Source organism: Lampris incognitus, chromosome 2 (assembly GCF_029633865.1).
Source record: "Lampris incognitus isolate fLamInc1 chromosome 2, fLamInc1.hap2, whole genome shotgun sequence".
Lineage (NCBI taxonomy): Eukaryota > Metazoa > Chordata > Actinopteri > Lampriformes > Lampridae > Lampris > Lampris incognitus.
The window spans coordinates 147,566,500-147,585,466 of record NC_079212.1 but is presented as its reverse complement, the minus strand read 5'-3'; the positions used below and the strand labels follow the sequence as shown (position 1 = coordinate 147,585,466).

Sequence of the window (18,967 nt, the reverse complement as noted above, 5' to 3'; positions counted from 1 at the left end):
TGATCTACTTATTATGTTAGAGACTGAAGTAAAGGGTGTCTGTTTTTCCCTGTTCAAATATTAATAACAACAGATCTGGATCAATGTTTCAGCAGCAGAGCTGGAGAATGATGGGTGGAGATGAGCTATGTTTTCTAGGTGGAAAAAGGCAGTTCTGGTGATTTGAATGGTGTGATGTTTAAAGGAGAGGTTGCTGTCAAAAATGATTCTAAGGTTGCAGATGTGTGGGGAGGGGGACAGAGTGGAGTTGTTGATGATAAGGCAGAGGTTGTGAGTGGTTTTGGTAAGGGATTTGGGGCTGATGATGATCATGTCAGATTTATCACAATTTAGTTTGAGGAAGTTGGCTTGCATCCATGATTTAATTTCAGTGAGACAGTTTGTCAGACTGGAGTAAGTTGTAGTGGTGATGGATTTAGTGGAGATGTAGAGCTGGATGTCATTGGCGTAACAGTGGAGGTAGAGACCATAGTAACATATGATGTTACCAAGGGGGAGCATGTAAAGGGTGAACAGGAGAGGACCAAGCACTGAACCCTGGGGGATGCCTTGGGACAAAGGAGTGGTGAAGGAGGTGCAGTTGTTGATGCCGATGAACTGTTAAGTCAAGTCAATTTTATTTGTATAGCCCGATATCACAAATTTGCTTCAAGGGGCTTTACAGCAACACAACATCCTGTCCTTAGACCCTCGCATTGGATAAGGAACAACTCCCTAAAAAAAACAACCCTTTAATGGGGAAAAAAATAGGAAGAAACCTTAGGGAGAGCAACAGAGGAAGGATCTCCCTCCTTCTCTCCTGTTGTCTGATTATGAGATATGACTTTAGTCAGCAGAGGGCTGTACCAGTGATGCTGAGGGAGCATTCAAGGTGGGAGACAGAAGCCTCCATCTCCACCTGTGGTGGCAAATGACAGCGCTGTTCTGCCTGTTGGTTCCCTCTGCTGTCCTCATATGTCATTGACCCTCTCGCCAGGGATTTTCCCCATACAGACTACTATTAGGCATCATGCCTCTTGTCCACACGACGTATCTAATAATAGAGACAACAACTGAATATCTGGAGAAAATATGTGCGATTTGCATCCTATTTTTTGTACTCCCCTTGGTTTTAATTCGGCTTTGACATCAAACAATTTGGACTCTTGAATGTGAGCTCTCTGGGTTATAATTCCTTTATCATTAATGATTTTACTGTTTCTAATAATCTGGGATTTGTTATGATTAATGAGACATGGCTGTCCCCATATGTCCCCATGTGCAGAACTGTAGCAACTACAGAGGTATAAAGTTGATCAGCCACAGCATGAAGATATGGGAAAGAGTAACAGAAGCTGTGATGTTTGCTTTGAGAATGTTGACGAAGAAGTATAGAGAAGGTCAGAAGGAGTTACATGGTGTCTTTGTAGATTTAGAGAAAGCATATGACAGGGTGCCGAGAGAGGAGGTGTGGTATTGTATGAGGAAGTCAGGAATTGCAGAGAAGTATGTAGGAGTGGTGCAGGATATGTATGAGGGCAGTGTGACAGTGGTGAGGTGTGTGGTTGGAATGACAGATGGGTTCAAGGTGGAGGTGGGATTACATCAAGGATCGGCTCTGAGCCCTTTCTTGTTTGCAATGGTGATGGACAGGTTGACGGAGGAGATCAGGCAGGAGTCTCCGTGGACTATAATATTTGCCGATGACACTGTGATCTGTAGTGAGAGTAGGGTGCAGGTGGAGGAGAGCCTGGAGAGGTGGAGGTATGCACTGGAGAGAAGAGGAATGAAAGTCAGTCGGAGCAAGACGGAATACCTATGTGTGAATGAGAGGGAGGACAGCGGAATGGTGAGGATGCAAGGAGCAGAGGTGATGAAGGCATATGAGTTTAAATACTTGGGGTCAACTGTCCAAAGTAATGGGGAGTGCAGAAGAGAGGTGAAGAAGAGAGTGCAGGCAGGGTGGAGTGGGTGGAGAAGAGTGTCAGGAGTGATGTGTGACAGAAGGGTACCAGCAAGAGTTAAAGGGAAGGTTTACAAGATGGTAGTGAGACCAGCTATGTTGTATGGTTTGGAGACAGTGGCACTGATGAAAAGACAGGAGGAGGAGCTGGAGGTGGCAGAGATGAAGATGATAAGATTTTCACTGGGAGTGATGAAGAAGGACAGGATTAGGAACGAGTATATTAGAGGGACAGCTCAGGTTGGACGATTTGGAGACAAAGCAAGAGAGGCAAGATTGAGATGGTGTGGACATGTGTGGAGGAGAGATGCTGGGTATATTGGGAGAAGGATGCTGAATATGGAGCTGCCAGGGGCCGAGCCGTCCCGGTCTCTGCTCCGCCCCCGCCGCCGATCTGGGGAGGGCTGCAGACTACCACATGCCTCCTCCGATACATGTGGAGTCGCCAGCTGCTTCTTTTCACCTGACAGTGAGGAGTTTCACCAGGGGGACGTAGCACGTGGGAGGATCATGCTATTCGCTCCAGCTTCCCCCCCCCTCCCCCAAACAGGTGCTCCGACTGACCAGAGGGGGTGCTGGTGCAGCAACCAAGACTCACCCACGTCTGGCCTCCCAGGCGGAGGCAACACGGGGGTTCGAACTGGCGATCCCCATGTTGGTAGGCAATGAAATAGAGCGCCATGCCACTCAGACCCCCTTCAGCCTTTTTGTTCCGAATATTGGTGGTCTGTCAGGTAGTCTTAAGCAGGCTGCTCGGATTGCTGGGGTAATATTCGAGGGTAACCTCAGTTTTGATAAGCACATCAAACATGTTGTTCAGTCATGCTTTCTCCAGCTCAAGCTAATCTCCACAATTAGGTCATTTCTATCAGTTGCTGATCTACAAAAGGATGTACATCCATCTATCCATCCATCCGTTATCCAAACCACTTATCCTGCTCTCAGGGTGGCAGGGATGCTGGAGCCTATCCCAGCAGTTCCTGGGCAACGGGCGGGGAGACACCCTGGACAGACCACCAGGCCATCACAGGGCCCCACACACACATAGGGATAATTTAGCGCAGCCGATTCACCTGGCCTTCATGTTTTTATCTATTCTGGGCTTGACTACTGTAATGCACTTTATTCTGGTATCAGCAAGGGCTCCCTCCACTGTCTGCAGTTGGTACAACATGCCGCTGCTTGCTCATTACCGGTACAAAGAGGCATGGCCATACCTCTCCTGTGCTTGCCCCCCTACACTGGCTGCCTGTCATATTTCAAATTGATTTTAAAATGTTATTGCCCACTTTTGAGTCTTTAAAAAGTCTTGGTCCTACATACCTTTCTGATTTATTGACCTGGTATGCCCCCCCTCGACCAGTGAGGTCTGCAGATGGAGCCCTGCTGGTTAAGCCCAGGTCTCAGTTTGTCACAAAGGGTGATTGAGCTTCTTTTAGAGCTTCTTTTAAACTTGTCTTAAAACTTTTCTTTATATGAAAGTTTTTACCAATGTTTGATATTTGTTTTTGGTTATTTATACTGTTTTTATTTTTACTATTACTTATTTGGTCTTACTCTTATTTTTGCCTTGTCTGGTTTTATGTCATTGTAAAGCACTTTGTAAATTTGTTTTAGAAAGTGCTATATAAATAAAGTTATCATTATTATTATTATTATACAAATTTCCTTTAACGTCATGCCATAGTACAACATAATAACTGGGCCCATTCCTTGGACCTAGGGTTATTATTATTGTTATTATTATTATTGGATTTATTGGTTTATTAGTGGGTTTCCTCCGGGGGCTCCAGTTTCCTCCCACGGTCCAAAGACATGTAGGTCAGGTGACTCGGCTGGACTAAATTGTCCCTAGGGTGTGTGTGTGTGTGTGTGTGTGTGTGTGTGTGTGTGTGTGTGTGTGGGCCCTGTGATGGTCTGTCCAGGGTGTCTCCCCACCTGCCACCCAATGACTGCTGGGATAGGCTCCAGCATCCCCGTGACCCTGAGTAAGGATAAGCGGTTTGGATGATGGGTGGATGGATGAATTAGTCTTGTGAATGGTGCGGTTGATGGTGTGAAAAGCAGCGGCGAGGTGTAGGAGGAGGAGAATGCTGAGGTGGCCAGCGTCCGGGGAGAGGAGGAGGTGGTTACTGACTTAAAGGAGGCGTGTTTATTTGCTGTGCTGTGAGTGGAACCCGGATCAAAGTGGTTCCGTTGGCGATGAGGTGGGCTTGAAGCTGGAGGCGTTACGTGTTCCAGTGTTTTTGAGGGCAGGTTGGAGATAGGCAGGAAATTGCTCCTGATGCCAGGGTTGAGCCCAGGTCTTTTGAGGGTTGGGGTGAGAGCAGCCAGGTTAAACATGTGGGGGACTGAACCAGAGCTGAGGGAGGAGTTAATGCCTTCTGTGATGGGTGGGGAGATAGCTGGGAGACAGTCCCTAACAAGACTGGATGGGATGGGATCCAGAAAACAAGTGGAGCTTCTCATTCCTGCCGTAGAGTTGGACCACTCCACTGGGGACACGGGGGAGAGCTTGACAGGGCTGAGCCGTAAGGGGGGAGGGCAGGGGAGGTGGTCAGGTGGCTGTAGATGGTGTCAGTTTTAAATTGGAAAAATGAAAGGACAGGGTTGCACTTGTTAACTGTGAAGATTTTTGTCTTTTTGTGTCTTTTGTTATCTACTAAGTGTATGTCAGATGGTTGAGTAGCTGCCTGCGTTGGCTGCTGTGAGAAGAGCCTCAGAGAGGACACTGGCAGGATAAGATCGAAGGATCTCAGTGAGCGCAGCCTCTTGCAACTAGGAATGAGTAAATCAGAAGGGGCTGCAGCAGCGAGTGGTGTTTCTTAAACCACCAGTGGTTCAGCTGAAGGTTGTGTGTTGGGACAGTCTCTCCTTTTAAAACAAGGCCTCCTTTAGCTGCCTTCAGACTAAGACCAAGAACAAAGGTTACCTTAAACAAGCTGCTTCGTTCGACTCGCGGAGGAAACAGCCGGAGGCAGGGTTTAGGCTTTCTCCCCAGCTACAAGTCAGAAACCTCAAAACACCCAGGCCGGTTTGTGGTTTAATCTTATTTGGTCTTTCCAAGGTGGGCGAATTGGGTGGGGTGGTGGATCGGTAGACGGGTTTTAAATGTGCGGTAGTAGCGCTTTTCACCGCCACCTTTCTGCCGCCAATCCGACAGATCGCCTCCTCCAAGTTATGGGGCTCTCCTTCCTCATCTGGCCTCAAACCAGCGTGTGCCACAGCGCCGCTGTGCTGTCTGGCCTCTCAACAGAAACCGTTTGTTGGCGCTGATTCACCATTTCTTTTCTTCCAATTTCCCCCCAATTTGTATCTGGCCAATTACCCTGCTCTTTTTAAGCCGTCCCGTTCACTGCTCCACCCCCTCTCTGCCGATGCGGGGGCACCCGACCGACCAGAGGAGGCGCTGGTGCAAGGAACGCCATCTTTATTTTTCCCAGCAGTATATATTACAAAATTTATATCGATACAAAAACCGTTTCATTTTCCTTCTGCCATCCTGGTTTTTTTTCTTTTCTTCAAACTTACAAGAGAAAGGGGCGTCCGGGTGGCGTGGCGGTTATTCCGTTGCCTACCAAAATGGGGATCGCCGGTTCGAATCCCCGTGTTACCTCCGGCTTGGTCAGGCATCCCTACAGACACCATTGGCCGTGTCTGTGGGTGGGAAGCCAGATGTGGGTATGTGCCCTGGTCGCTGCACTAGCGCCTCCTCTGGTTGGTCAGGGCGCCTGTTTGAGGGAACTGGGGGGAATAGTGTGATCCTCCCACGTGCTACGTCCCCCTGGTGAAACTCCTCACTGTCAGGTGAAAAGAAGTGGCTGGCGACTCCACATGTATCAGAGGAGGCATGTGGTAGTCTGCAGCCCTCCCCGGATCAGCAGAGGGGGTGGAGCAGAGACCGGGACGGCTTGGAAGAATGGGGTAATTTGACGGGTACAACTGGGGAGAAAAAGGGGGGGGATCCAAAAAAAATATATATGTGTGTGTGGGCCCTGTGATGGCCCGGCGGCCTGTCCAGGGTGTCTCCCTGCCTGCTGCCCAGTGACTGCTGGGATAGGCTCCAGCATCCCATGACCCCAGTTGGGATAAGCAGCTTGGATAATGGACGGATGGATATTTGATTTGGCCCTCTTCTAATGCGTAGTATTGATAAGTGCTTTTAATGTGATCAGTTCATTTTGTCTCACACGGTGCATCATCACACGGTGCATCATCATCATCACAGTGCATCATCACACAGTTCATCATCATCATTACAGTGCATCATCACAGTGCATCATCACACAGTTCATCATCATCATCACAGTGCATCATCACAGTGCATCATCACACAGTTCATCATCATCATTACAGTGCATCATCACAGTGCATCATCACACAGTTCATCATCATCATCACACTGCATCATCACACGGTGCATCATCATCATCACAGTGCATCATCACACGGTGCATCATCATCATCACAGTGCATCATCACACAGTTCATCATCGTCACACAGTGCATCATCACAGTGCATCATCACACAGTGCATCATCATCATTACAGTGCATCATCACACGGTGCATCATCATCATCACACTGCATCATCACACAGTTCATCATCATCATCACAGTGCATCATCACAGTGCATCATCACACAGTTCATCATCATCATCATCACAGTGCATCATCACACGGTGCATCATCATCATCACAGTGCATCATCACACTGCATCATCACACAGTTCATCATCATCATCACAGTGCATCATCACAGTGCATCATCACACAGTTCATCATCATCATCACAGTGCATCATCACACTGCATCATCACACAGTTCATCATCATCACAGTGCATCATCACACAGTTCATCATCATCATCACAGTGCATCATCATCATCACAGTGCATCATCATCATCATCACAGTGCATCATCATCATCATCACAGTGCATCATCAAAGGCGAGGACTTGACTGTGATGTTGTGTTGTGTTGTGTTGTGTGAGTGAGTGAAAACGCAGCCAGGTGTCTACACCGTCTAGGTCCCAGTAAGAATAAGGAACAGAGTGAACTTACATGAACAACATTAGAAGTTGATGTATTAGAGGTGTAAATAAGGACGTCTTTCAGAAATGGGAATTGATGAAGTCATCCTTCATTGTGTGCATGGATTCAGACTGTAATTTAGCCAACAAAAAACAAGTGAATGAATAAATAAAATAATTACAGAACTAGATATTGGGTCTGAAAAAAATGAGAAATATTAATGTGTAGAGAACAACAAAAAATGGAAATAAGAAACCCAGAGAAAAAGATCATCATAAATGAGACTGATGAAATCAGAAAGTGATGAGAAAGAAAACAACAAAAAACAAAAATATATCAATCAAAAAAAATCAAGTTACCAAATGTGAATAGAGAGTCAGATGAGCTGAAGCAGACCAGGTAGACCAGGCAGAACAGGTAGACCAGGCAGAACAGGTAGACCAGGTAGACCAGGCAGAACAGGTAGACCAGGCAGAACAGGTAGAACAGGTAGATCAGGCAGAACAGGTAGACCAGGCAGAACAGGTAGACCAGGCAGAACAGGTAGAACAGGTAGATCAGGCAGAACAGGTAGACCAGGCAGAACAGGTAGACCAGGCAGAACAGGTAGAACAGGTAGACCAGGCAGAACAGGTAGACCAGGCAGACTAGGTAGACCAGGCAGAACAGGTAGACCAGGTAGACCAGGCAGGACAGGTAGACCAGGCAGAACAGGTAGAACAGGTAGACCAGGCAGAACAGGTAGACCAGGCAGACTAGGTAGACCAGGCAGAACAGGTAGACCAGGCAGACCAGGTAGACCAGGCAGGACAGGTAGACCAGGCAGAACAGGTAGATCAGGTAGACCAGGCAGAACAGGTTGACCAGGCAGAACAGGTAGACCAGGCAGAACAGGCAGACCAGGTAGACCAGGCAGAACAGGTTGACCAAGCAGAACAGGTAGATCAGGCAGAACAGGTAGACCAGGCAGAACAGGTAGACCAGGCAGAACAGGTAGACCAGGCAGAACGGGTAGACCAGGCAGAACAGGTAGATCAGGCAGAACAGGTAGACCAGGCAGAACAGGTAGACCAGGCAGAACAGGCAGACCAGGTAGACCAGGCAGAACAGGTAGACCAGGCAGAACAGGCAGACCAGGTAGACCAGGCAGAACAGGTAGACCAGGCAGAACAAGTAGACCAGGTAGCAGAGTGTGTTTAAAGCAGACAAGCTGCATTTTTGTCACCTGTTCAACAGACTGGTTTCTCAACCAATCAGGGTTCCCCTCTGTTCTGAAAGCTTCATGGGCTTCTGAACTAATGACAGTAACATTGTGTCGGGTATCAAGGTATTGTGTTCATCATAATATTTTACTAATAATATTTCAATAATATATCTAATAATATTTTACTAATAATATTTATCCATCCATCCATCCATTATCCAACCCGCTTATCCTGCTGTCAGGGTCACGGGGATGTGGAGTCTATCCATTTTAATAATATTATATATATAAAATATATTTATATATTTTATATATATAATATTTTAATAGTCTGTGTGCCATGCCAGAAGGTTAAATGTTAATAAAGGTGAACTCGAGCTCCGCCTCTTCATGGAAATGACACAGAGCTTTTTTCTGATGTCGTTTGATGAACTATTGCCAACCATGCTGACTTTATAGCCTCGGACTGTGATCTAAATCTGATCTGGGTTCTAAATCAGATTCTTGTTCTGTTTTTGGTAGAAATTAGTCTGTTCTTTTTAGAAAAAAAAGACTCTCCTCTGCTCCTCTTTCTCCTTCCCTCTCTCTTAGGGTTCCAGAGTTTGTCCGGGAGAAGCGGTTTGGGAACTGGCTGAGAGATGCCCGGGACTGGGCCATATCCAGAAACCGCTACTGGGGCACGCCCATCCCTCTCTGGGTCAGCGACGACTTTGAGGAGGTCAGCACTGCACACACACACACACACACACACACACACACACACACACACACACACACACACACACACAGGCAAGGCAAGGCAAGTTTATATATATCGCACATTTCACACAACTGACCTTTCGCAAAGTACCGACCCAGAACGGTGCTTGTCCAATCCTACCTTAGCAACGGTTTCTATGTGAGGGAGGTCCGTCAAGCTTTCAAACAGACAGCAAAATGCTGAAGCGGTGTGCCTATGGGATCTGCAGATCGGATACTAGATCTCTGAAAAGTTTGGAGGGGTGTAATTGTCTTTCCCTTCCTGAAACCCAGAACGCAAGAAGCGCAATGTGGGCAATGGATTTGGCAGTATAGCAGACCCCATGGCCAGCTTAATCCACCCAAAACCCCCAAAAAACCTGTCTGCTCCAAGCTAAGCTGGCTACTAGCTATTATTGATAGCTAATATAGCTAACGTATTATTACTGTTACTTTTACCCACACAATGATTATTACCATTAACAACATAACAACGTATTACTGACTAACAAAATAACATTATTAATGTACCTGATGACGTAACCAGCTTAGTCTGTAGCCAGAGAGACCTCATTTAATGATAGCTAATGCTAGCTAGCCCGCTAACATAACTCTGTTATGCTAGTCACAGGTTAGCCAGGTTCCACCTTTCACTTCAGAGCATAAAGACCTGCGGGGAGGGTCGCTGGGATGGTCTCTGGCCAGTCTGACCTCCTCATATCCGGCCTATTTTAAATGTTTCTCCCCCTCTGGGAGCTCCAGGTGGGGACCGGCTGTTCGGAAAAGTCATCCCGCCCGCGGAGGCATCTCGTTTGCCTTATTTTGTTGAAAATACCGGTTCTGGTTCGAAGGTAAAAAAAAAAAACCATGGGTGGGTTCCCCCGGCCCCGGGGCATGTCCCTGGCCGCCCTGCGACCCCCCAGGAGCCCATACAGGACCCCTGACAAAGCCTGGATAAAAGAACGCCATGGGGAGCCTTGGCCGAAATCAACACTATAATACAGTGATTTTGACAATGGATTATTAAAAATATGCCAATAACAGTTGAAATATTTAACTTACCCTACAGTGCAAGAGCACAATTGGTCCACAGTGTGTTTCAGAATTAGTCGATGGGGTTTCTCATCTTTGATTGCGACCGGTAAGCTTTATCCTCCATTACAGTCGCACCTGGCAGCCCGGAGTCCACGCAAGTCCGTTTTACTGTTAATATTCTGAATGTATCCCTGCTGCATACTGTAGTCCCTCCTGCCTTCACAGGATGATATTCAGGATGAATTACTCCAAAATACCTCACTTATTTTCTCTGGGAATGCGCTGATTTCTTCCTTCAATTTTTGGGGTTTTCCGGCTACTTCCTGGATGGTTTTGAAGTGCTTGATGGGCATAGCAACAGTAACTAAGGGGGGGGGACTTTGCAAAAGGTCAGTTGCAGTTGAAAATGCTTTACAAAATACATAGATATACTTAATATGAATTGCAGAATATAAAAAGGTATTTTAGAAAAGTAATTAAAAGATAAAAAAATGGAAATGGAATAAAAAGGGAAAGAAGTGCAGGTCAAGTCACTTTTATAGCCCAAAGCCACCAGTTAGTCCCGAAGGGCTTTACAATCAGTACAATATACAATATACAACAATGTACGACAATATGAATGACACACGACATATATATACATATCATATGACACCCTCTATGTTTGGACCCTAGATCCGCATGAGGAAAAACTCCACAAGAAAAACCTTATCGGAAAAAATGGGGGAAACCATTTGTCAGAAACCAACTGTCAGTAGGCTGAAGAGTCAGTTTAAGTCAGTTGAGAACATAGGCCCAATCCCAATGCCTCCCCTGGCCCTACGCCTAGTTTTGGAGTGCCCTCTACTGGGTAGTGTCCCCTCAAAACGAAGCTACTACATAGGGTGGGGTTTGAAATCTTCACCTAGGGAACGGGACACCACTCGTTAACGTCATAACCATCATCGTTATGTCTGCTGCTCGGAATTTTATTTGTTGCCTTGTTTGCTCAGGAGTCCCTAGAATGTTACAACCATGTACTGGAATGTTACAACATGCTACAATGTTACAACATTATACCATGTTGTAACATTATAACAACCATGTACTGGAATGTTACAACATGCTAGAATACATGGTTGTAACAATGTTACAACATTGTAACAACCATGTGTTGGAATGTTACAGCATGCTACAATGTTACAACACGGTACAATTTTATAACATTGTACATGTTGTAACATTATAACAACCATGTACTGGAATGTTACAACATGTTACAACATTGTGGTACTATAGGACTAAATCAAATCAAATCAAATCAATTCAAATCAATTTTATTTGTATAGCCCAATATCACACATTACAAATTTGCCTCAGTGGGCTTAACAGCAACGCAACATCCTTTTATATTAAATCCAGTTGCTTGCTACCATCATCAACTATTATAGTGACAAATGTGACCAAACTTGCAGGACAGAACAAAACAAGACAAGACAAGACAATAGCCAGGAAGCATGTTTACACATCGGCTATTTCAGTATGGTCCTGCCCATAGACATTTCTGCCCTGCACTGATGTCAGATGAGCAGGGAAGGGCAGAAAATTTGCTGCTGGATGACTTTTCAAGCTTCATAAATGGGACATGGAAATAACTGTACTGTCACTCCCAAATCGTCATTTACATGAAGTTCTATTGACATTGTGAGTAGCGCTTTTTCTGAAATGATTGTTATAAAAATCCAATTAAGTATTCCTTTGCATGTACATTACACCAAGATATTACAACAGATTTTAAGAATTTTGGATGATTATTTGCATAGATGTACATATTTATGGGCTTCTTTCCCTGCACTGGCAGCCATGTTCCATGTTACACTGCCTCAGTTTGCAAAGCATTCTGGGAATTTTCTCCTACCATCGGTGTTGCCAACTCTTCCAGTGAAAGTAGTTAGCACTAGCTCTAAACATCGTCAGGTGATGTCATGCTCTCATTTGCATATTGATGACATCATCACATTCATTCGCTTAAAGCTTAGTGGTTGTGTTGGTTGCAGTGAGGGAGAGAACGTCTTAAGCAATATAAAAGGTAGATGGAGAAATCTTTAGCCACATAATCACAAACTCACTACAGGGACATCATATATTTGAAGTAAAAAAGTAATTAAAAAATCTACAAAGGGAGGCAGAAGATCAGATGAACTATTTAAATATTCACAACATCAAGTGAACTATTTACATATTCACAGACTATAGGAACACCCTAATCCAGAGGACATTCCAGATCGAGAGCATCAACTTAACCATAGAAACTCACTACAGTGAGCTAGCCCGCTAGCCCCAACTCACCTTCCTGTCACCGTGTCTCCCGCGTCTCTCCCACGTCACATGGCTGACGGACCGAAACCAGGTCACATTCTGGTCTCTACATGCAGACTACAGAGACCTGGGGTAGAGGGGTGCAGAATAAATGATGAGAGGAGAGGGGAATGAACAGAACAGTAGGGGAAGGAGCCAAATTCTGTCCATAATGTGTTAGTTTTGAAACCAGAACCAGGGACTTTTCACGAAGCAGGATTTGGACCTGGTGGGTTTCTCTCTGTGACATTTGAGGGCAAAATTTTAACATTGAAGAAATATTTGTGTTTGGTGGTCTCAGATTTCTAGCCATGTCAGAGTCCCACCGGTCTTGGATCAGGTCATTAAAACCTGAAAGGTCGTCTGAGAGTTTAAAAGGGGAAAGACTGTCCAGACACATGTGAGGCGGTCTCTGGTGGAGCAATGGAGGAGGGAGCAGAAGGTGCCGATGAGTCACGCTGTCCTGTGGATTCTGGTTTCTCTGCTTTCTAATGAGGTGAAGGAGCTGAAGTGAGTGCAGGACGTCAGAACTGGGTTGAAAAATTAGCCGCTGGTCTCTTCAGCTGAAAGAAGGACGGCTAGCGACCCGCTTCCCACAAATAGAAGTTATGACTTTCAGAACACACTCTGTCTCTGTCGGTCTCTCTCTGTTTCTCTCTGTCTCTCTCTCTTGCTGTCTCTGTCGGTCTGTCTGTTTCTGTCTCTCTCTGTCTCTGTCGGCCTCTCTGTCTCTGTCTGTCGGCCTCTGTCTGTCTCTCTCTGTCTCTCTCTTTTGCTGTCTCTGTCGGTCTGTCTGTCTCTCTCTGTCTGTCTCTCTCTTGCTGTCTCTGTCGGTCTGTCTGTTTCTGTCTCTGTCTGTCGGCCTCTGTCTGTCTCTATCTCTGTCTCTCTCTCTGTCTCTCTCTGTCTATCTATCTGTCTCTCTCTGTATCTCTGTCTGTCTCTCTCTGTATCTCTGTCTGTCTCTGTCTGTCTGTCTCTGTCTGTCTCTCGGTCTGTCTCTCGGTCTATCTCTGTCTCTGTTTCTCTCTCTGTCTCTCTCTCTGTCTCTGTCTCTCTCTCTGTCTCTCTGTCTCTCTCTCTGTCTCTGTCTCTCTCTCTGTCTCTCTCTCTGTCTCTGTTGCTCTCTCTGTCTCTCTGTCTCTGTTTCTCTCTCTGTCTCTCTCTCTGTCTCTGTTGCTCTCTCTGTCTCTGTTGCTCTCTCTGTCTCTCTGTCTCTGTCTCTCTCTCTGTCCCTCTCTTTGTCTCTGTCTCTCTCTCTGTCTCTCTCTCTGTCTCTGTTGCTCTCTCTGTCTCTCTCTCTGTCTCTGTTGCTCTCTCTGTCTCTCTGTCTCTGTTTCTCTCTCTGTCTCTCTCTCTGTCTCTCTGTCTCTGTTGCTCGCTCTCTCTCTCTGTCGCACTCTCTCTGTGCCGTTCTCTCTCTCTCTCTGTCTCACTCTTCTCTCTTTCTATTTTTTCTTCCTAATTCTCATTTATTATTTCTGTTCTGTCTTGTCCTTTCTCCTTCTTCTTTTTTCCTTTTTCTCTATCTGTTTATCTCCTCTCTATTTCTTACTCTGTCCGTCTCTCTGTCTGTATGTATAGTTCTTTGTCTGCCTGTCTGTCTGTCTGTCTGTCTGTCTCTCTCTCTCCAAGTGGTAATATCCTCGCACGTCTCCAAGCTCCAAGTTAAACGGAGATGGACAGAACTGAGCATGTGCGGTTCCGTGTCTGTCTTTTGCTCTTTTTCCCGTCCTCTTTCCTCAGCTCTTCTGGATCACTCCTTCCCCGTTTCGCAGCCTGCGTGTGTTTGTTGGTTCTTGTGTGGTAGTTGTGTGTGGGCGGCATGCCGAGCCGTATCTGGGCCGCGGTACCTGGCACGGTGGTGGAAAATGGAGCACAGCCTGCAGGTTGAGTCTCTGAGGAGGCCAGATAACACACGGTCACACACTATTACACTCGTTAACACACTATAACACATCAGTAATACACTATTACACTCGTTAACACACTATAACACTCGGTAACACATCGGTAACACACTATAACACTCGGTAACACATCGGTAACACACTATAACACTCATTAACACACTATAACACATCAGTAACACACTATAACACTTGGTAACACACTATAACACATCAGTAACACACTATTACACTCGTTAACACACTATAACACTCGTTAACACACTATAACACATCAGTAACACACTATAACACTCGGTAACACACTATAACACATCAGTAACACACTATAACACTCGGTAACACACTATAACACATCAGTACCACACTATTACACTCGTTAACACACTATAACACTCGTTAACACACTAACACATCAGTAACACACTATAACACTCGGTAACACACTATAACACACCAGTAACACACTATTACACTCGTTAACACACTATAAAACTCGTTAACACACTATAACACATCAGTAACACACTATAACACTCGGTAACACATCGGTAACACACTATTACACTCGTTAACACACTATAACACTCAGTAACACACTATAACACATCGGTAACACACTATAACACTTGGTAACACACTATAACACATTGGTAACACACTGTTAACACTCGGTAACACACTGATAACACTCAGTAACACACTATAACACTCGGTAACACACTATAATACTCGATAACACATTATAACACTCAGTAACACCTATAACTCTCGTTAACACGCTATAACACTTGGTAACACGCTATAACTCTTGGTAACACGCTATAACACATCGGTAACACACTGATAACGCTCGGTAACACACTATAACACTCGGTAACACATTATAACACACTATAACACTCGGTAACACACTATAACACTCGGTAACACACTGATAACACTCAGTAACACACTATAACACTCGGTAACACATAACACACTATAACACTCGGTAACACACTATAACACTCGATAACACGCTATAACACATTGGTAACACACTATAACACTCGGTAACACACTGATAACACTCGGTAACATACTACAACACTCGGTAACACGCTATAACACATCGGTAAAACACTCTATAACACTCGGTAACACACTATAACACATCGGTAACACACTATAACACTTGGTAACAAACTATAACACTCGGTAACACACTGATAACATTCGGTAACACACTATAACACTCGTTAACACACTATAACACTCGGTAACACACTATAACACTTGGTAACAAACTATAACACTCAGTAACACACTGATAACATTCGGTAACACACTATAACACTCGTTAACACACTATAACACTCGGTAACACTGTAACACTCGTTAACACACTATAACACTCGGTAACACACTATAACACATCAGTAACAAACTATAATACTCGGTGACACGCTATAACACATCGGTAACACACTGATAACACTCGGTAACACACTATAACACTCGTTAATACGCTATAACACTTGGTAACACATCGGTAACACACTATAACACTCGGTAACACACTATAACACTTGATAACACACTGATAACACTCGGTAATACACTATAACACTCGGTAATACTCGTTAACACGCTATAACACATCGGTAAAATGCTCTATAACACTCGGTAACCCACTATAACACTCGTTAATACGCTATAACACTTGGTAACACATTGATAACACACTATAACACTCGGTAACACACTATAACACATCGGTAACACACTGATAACACTCAGTAACACACTATAACACTTGGTAACACACTATAACACATCAGTAACACACTATTACACTCGTTAACACACTATAACACTCGTTAACACACTATAACACATCAGTAACACACTATAACACATCAGTAACACACTATAACACATCGGTAACACAATATAACACATCAGTAACACACTATTATACTCGTTAACACACTATAACACTCATTAACACACTAACACATCAGTAACACACTATAACACTCGGTAACACACTATAACACATCAGTAACACACTATTACACTCGTTAACACACTATAACACTCGTTAACACACTATAACACATCAGTAACACACTATAACACTCGGTAACACATCGGTAACACACTATTACACTCGTTAACACACTATAACACTCAGTAACACACTATAACACATCGGTAACACACTATAACACTTGGTAACACACTATAACACATCGGTAACACACTGATAACACTCAGTAACACACTATAACACTTGGTAACACACTATAACACATCAGTAACACACTATTACACTCGTTAACACACTATAACACTCGTTAACACACTATAACACATCAGTAACACACTATAACACATCAGTAACACACTATAACACATCGGTAACACAATATAACACATCAGTAACACACTATTATACTCGTTAACACACTATAACACTCGTTAACACACTAACACATCAGTAACACACTATAACACTCGGTAACACACTATAACACATCAGTAACACACTATTACACTCGTTAACACACTATAACACTCGTTAACACACTATAACACATCAGTAACGCACTATAACACTCGGTAACACATCGGTAACACACTATTACACTCGTTAACACACTATAACACTCAGTAACACACTATAACACATCGGTAACACACTATAACACTTGGTAACACACTATAACACATTGGTAACACACTGTTAACACTCGGTAACACACTGATAACACTCAGTAACACACTATAACACTCGGTAACACACTATAATACTCGATAACACATTATAACACTCAGTAACACCTATAACTCTCGTTAACACGCTATAACACTTGGTAACACGCTATAACTCTTGGTAACACGCTATAACACATTGGTAACACACTGATAACGCTCGGTAACACAATATAACACTCGTTAATACGCTATAACACTTGGTAACACATTGATAACACACTATAACACTCGGTAACACTATAACACATCGGTAACACACTGATAACACTCAGTAACACACTATAACACTCAGTAACACACTGGTAATACTCGGTAACATACTGATAACAGTAACACACTATAACACTCAGTAACACACTGGTAACACTTGGTAACACACTATAACACATCGGTAACACACTGATAACACTCGTTAACACACTGTAACACATCAGTAACACACTGATAACACTCGGTAATACACTATAACACTCGATAACACACTATAACACTCGGTAACACACTGATAACACTCAGTAACACACTGGTAATACCTGGTAACACACTGATAACACTCGGTAACACACTATAACAAATCGGTAACACACTGAGAACACATTGGTAACACACCGATAACACTTGGTAACACACTATAACACTCGTTAACACACTGATAACAGTGAAGATGGCGGCACAGACTCGTGTTTGCAGCGGCCTCACCTGGTACTGATAACACTCGGTAACACACTAAAACACTCGTTAACGCACTATAACACATTGGTGACACATCGATAACACTCGGTAACACACTATAACACTCGGTAACACACTGATAACACTCGGTAACACACTGATAACACTCGGTAACACATTGATAACACTCGGTAACACACTGATAACACTAACACACGATAACACACTATAACACTCGGTAACACACTATAACACTCGGTAACACACTGACAACACTATAACACACTGATAACACACTAATAACACTCGGTAACACACTATAACACTCGGTAACACACTGATAACACACTGATAACACACTAATAACACTCGGTAACACACCGAAAACACTCTATAACATGCTGATAACATTCAGTAACACTCTGTAACACACTGATAACACTCTGCAACACACTGGTAACATACTGATAATACTCGGTAACACACTGGTTACACTCGGTAACACACTGATAACAATCGGTAACACACTGGTAACACTCAGTGACACACTGATAACACTCGGTAACTGATAACACTCGGTAACACACTGATAACAATCGGTAACACACTGATAACACTCGGTAACACACTGGTGATACTCAGTAAAACACTGATAACACTCGGTAACACACTGGTAACACTCGGTAACACACTGGTAACACTCGGTAACACACTCAACAGCTCACGCTGACACTGCTAAATTAGGCTGGAGCATAAAATTAAGAATGGGTGCGGCTGCGGGAACAGTTTTTATTGTTGGTGAGCTTTAACACCAATTAACCCTTAAATCCCTGATTATTCTAATCCAGGTCAAATGAATTAGCATTTCACTTCGACGGCTTCTCACCGCCACTCACAAAGCCCTGAAAACTGATCGATGATCACTCACCTGAGATCATCTAATCTAAAAAAAATCAGCTTAAAGAGAAGAAACAGGGTTAGTTCACCTTTACTTAAGATGTGTGACAGAACGCTAAGACTACAAGATAGGAACAGGCAGATATAAAGCAGTCTATGGAGTAATATTTGTTTAAGTTATGACACATGCTAGCTCTGTATGTCGTCAGGTGTAGGAAGATGGCGGCACAGACCCGTGTTTGCAGCGGCCTCACCCGGTACTGATTATGCAGTGTCTTTGTCCACATCTACGTCTGCATCTAAGTTTGTGTCATCGTATGAAGTTTTTATTTTGGTCATTGAGTTTGTTTGGCTGAGAGAGCTTGGTCTGCTGCCTCCTGTGGGCCCAAAGAGAAAACACTGAGGGTGGTCTGACAGGACGTGGAAGTGGGGCA

At 44.2% G+C, this 18,967-nt stretch overlaps 1 protein-coding gene across 2 annotated transcripts in view; it reads left to right on the top strand.

Moving 5' to 3' along the window:
* The window catches only part of iars1 (isoleucyl-tRNA synthetase 1), a 159,953-nt gene that overhangs the window by 56,175 nt on the left and 84,811 nt on the right, over positions 1-18,967 (top strand). For both annotated transcript variants that reach the window (XM_056273008.1, XM_056273007.1), the window contains exon 14: positions 8,773-8,899. In XM_056273008.1, the coding sequence (XP_056128983.1) occupies positions 8,773-8,899 (127 nt within the window). The remainder of the gene's footprint in view (positions 1-8,772; positions 8,900-18,967) is intronic.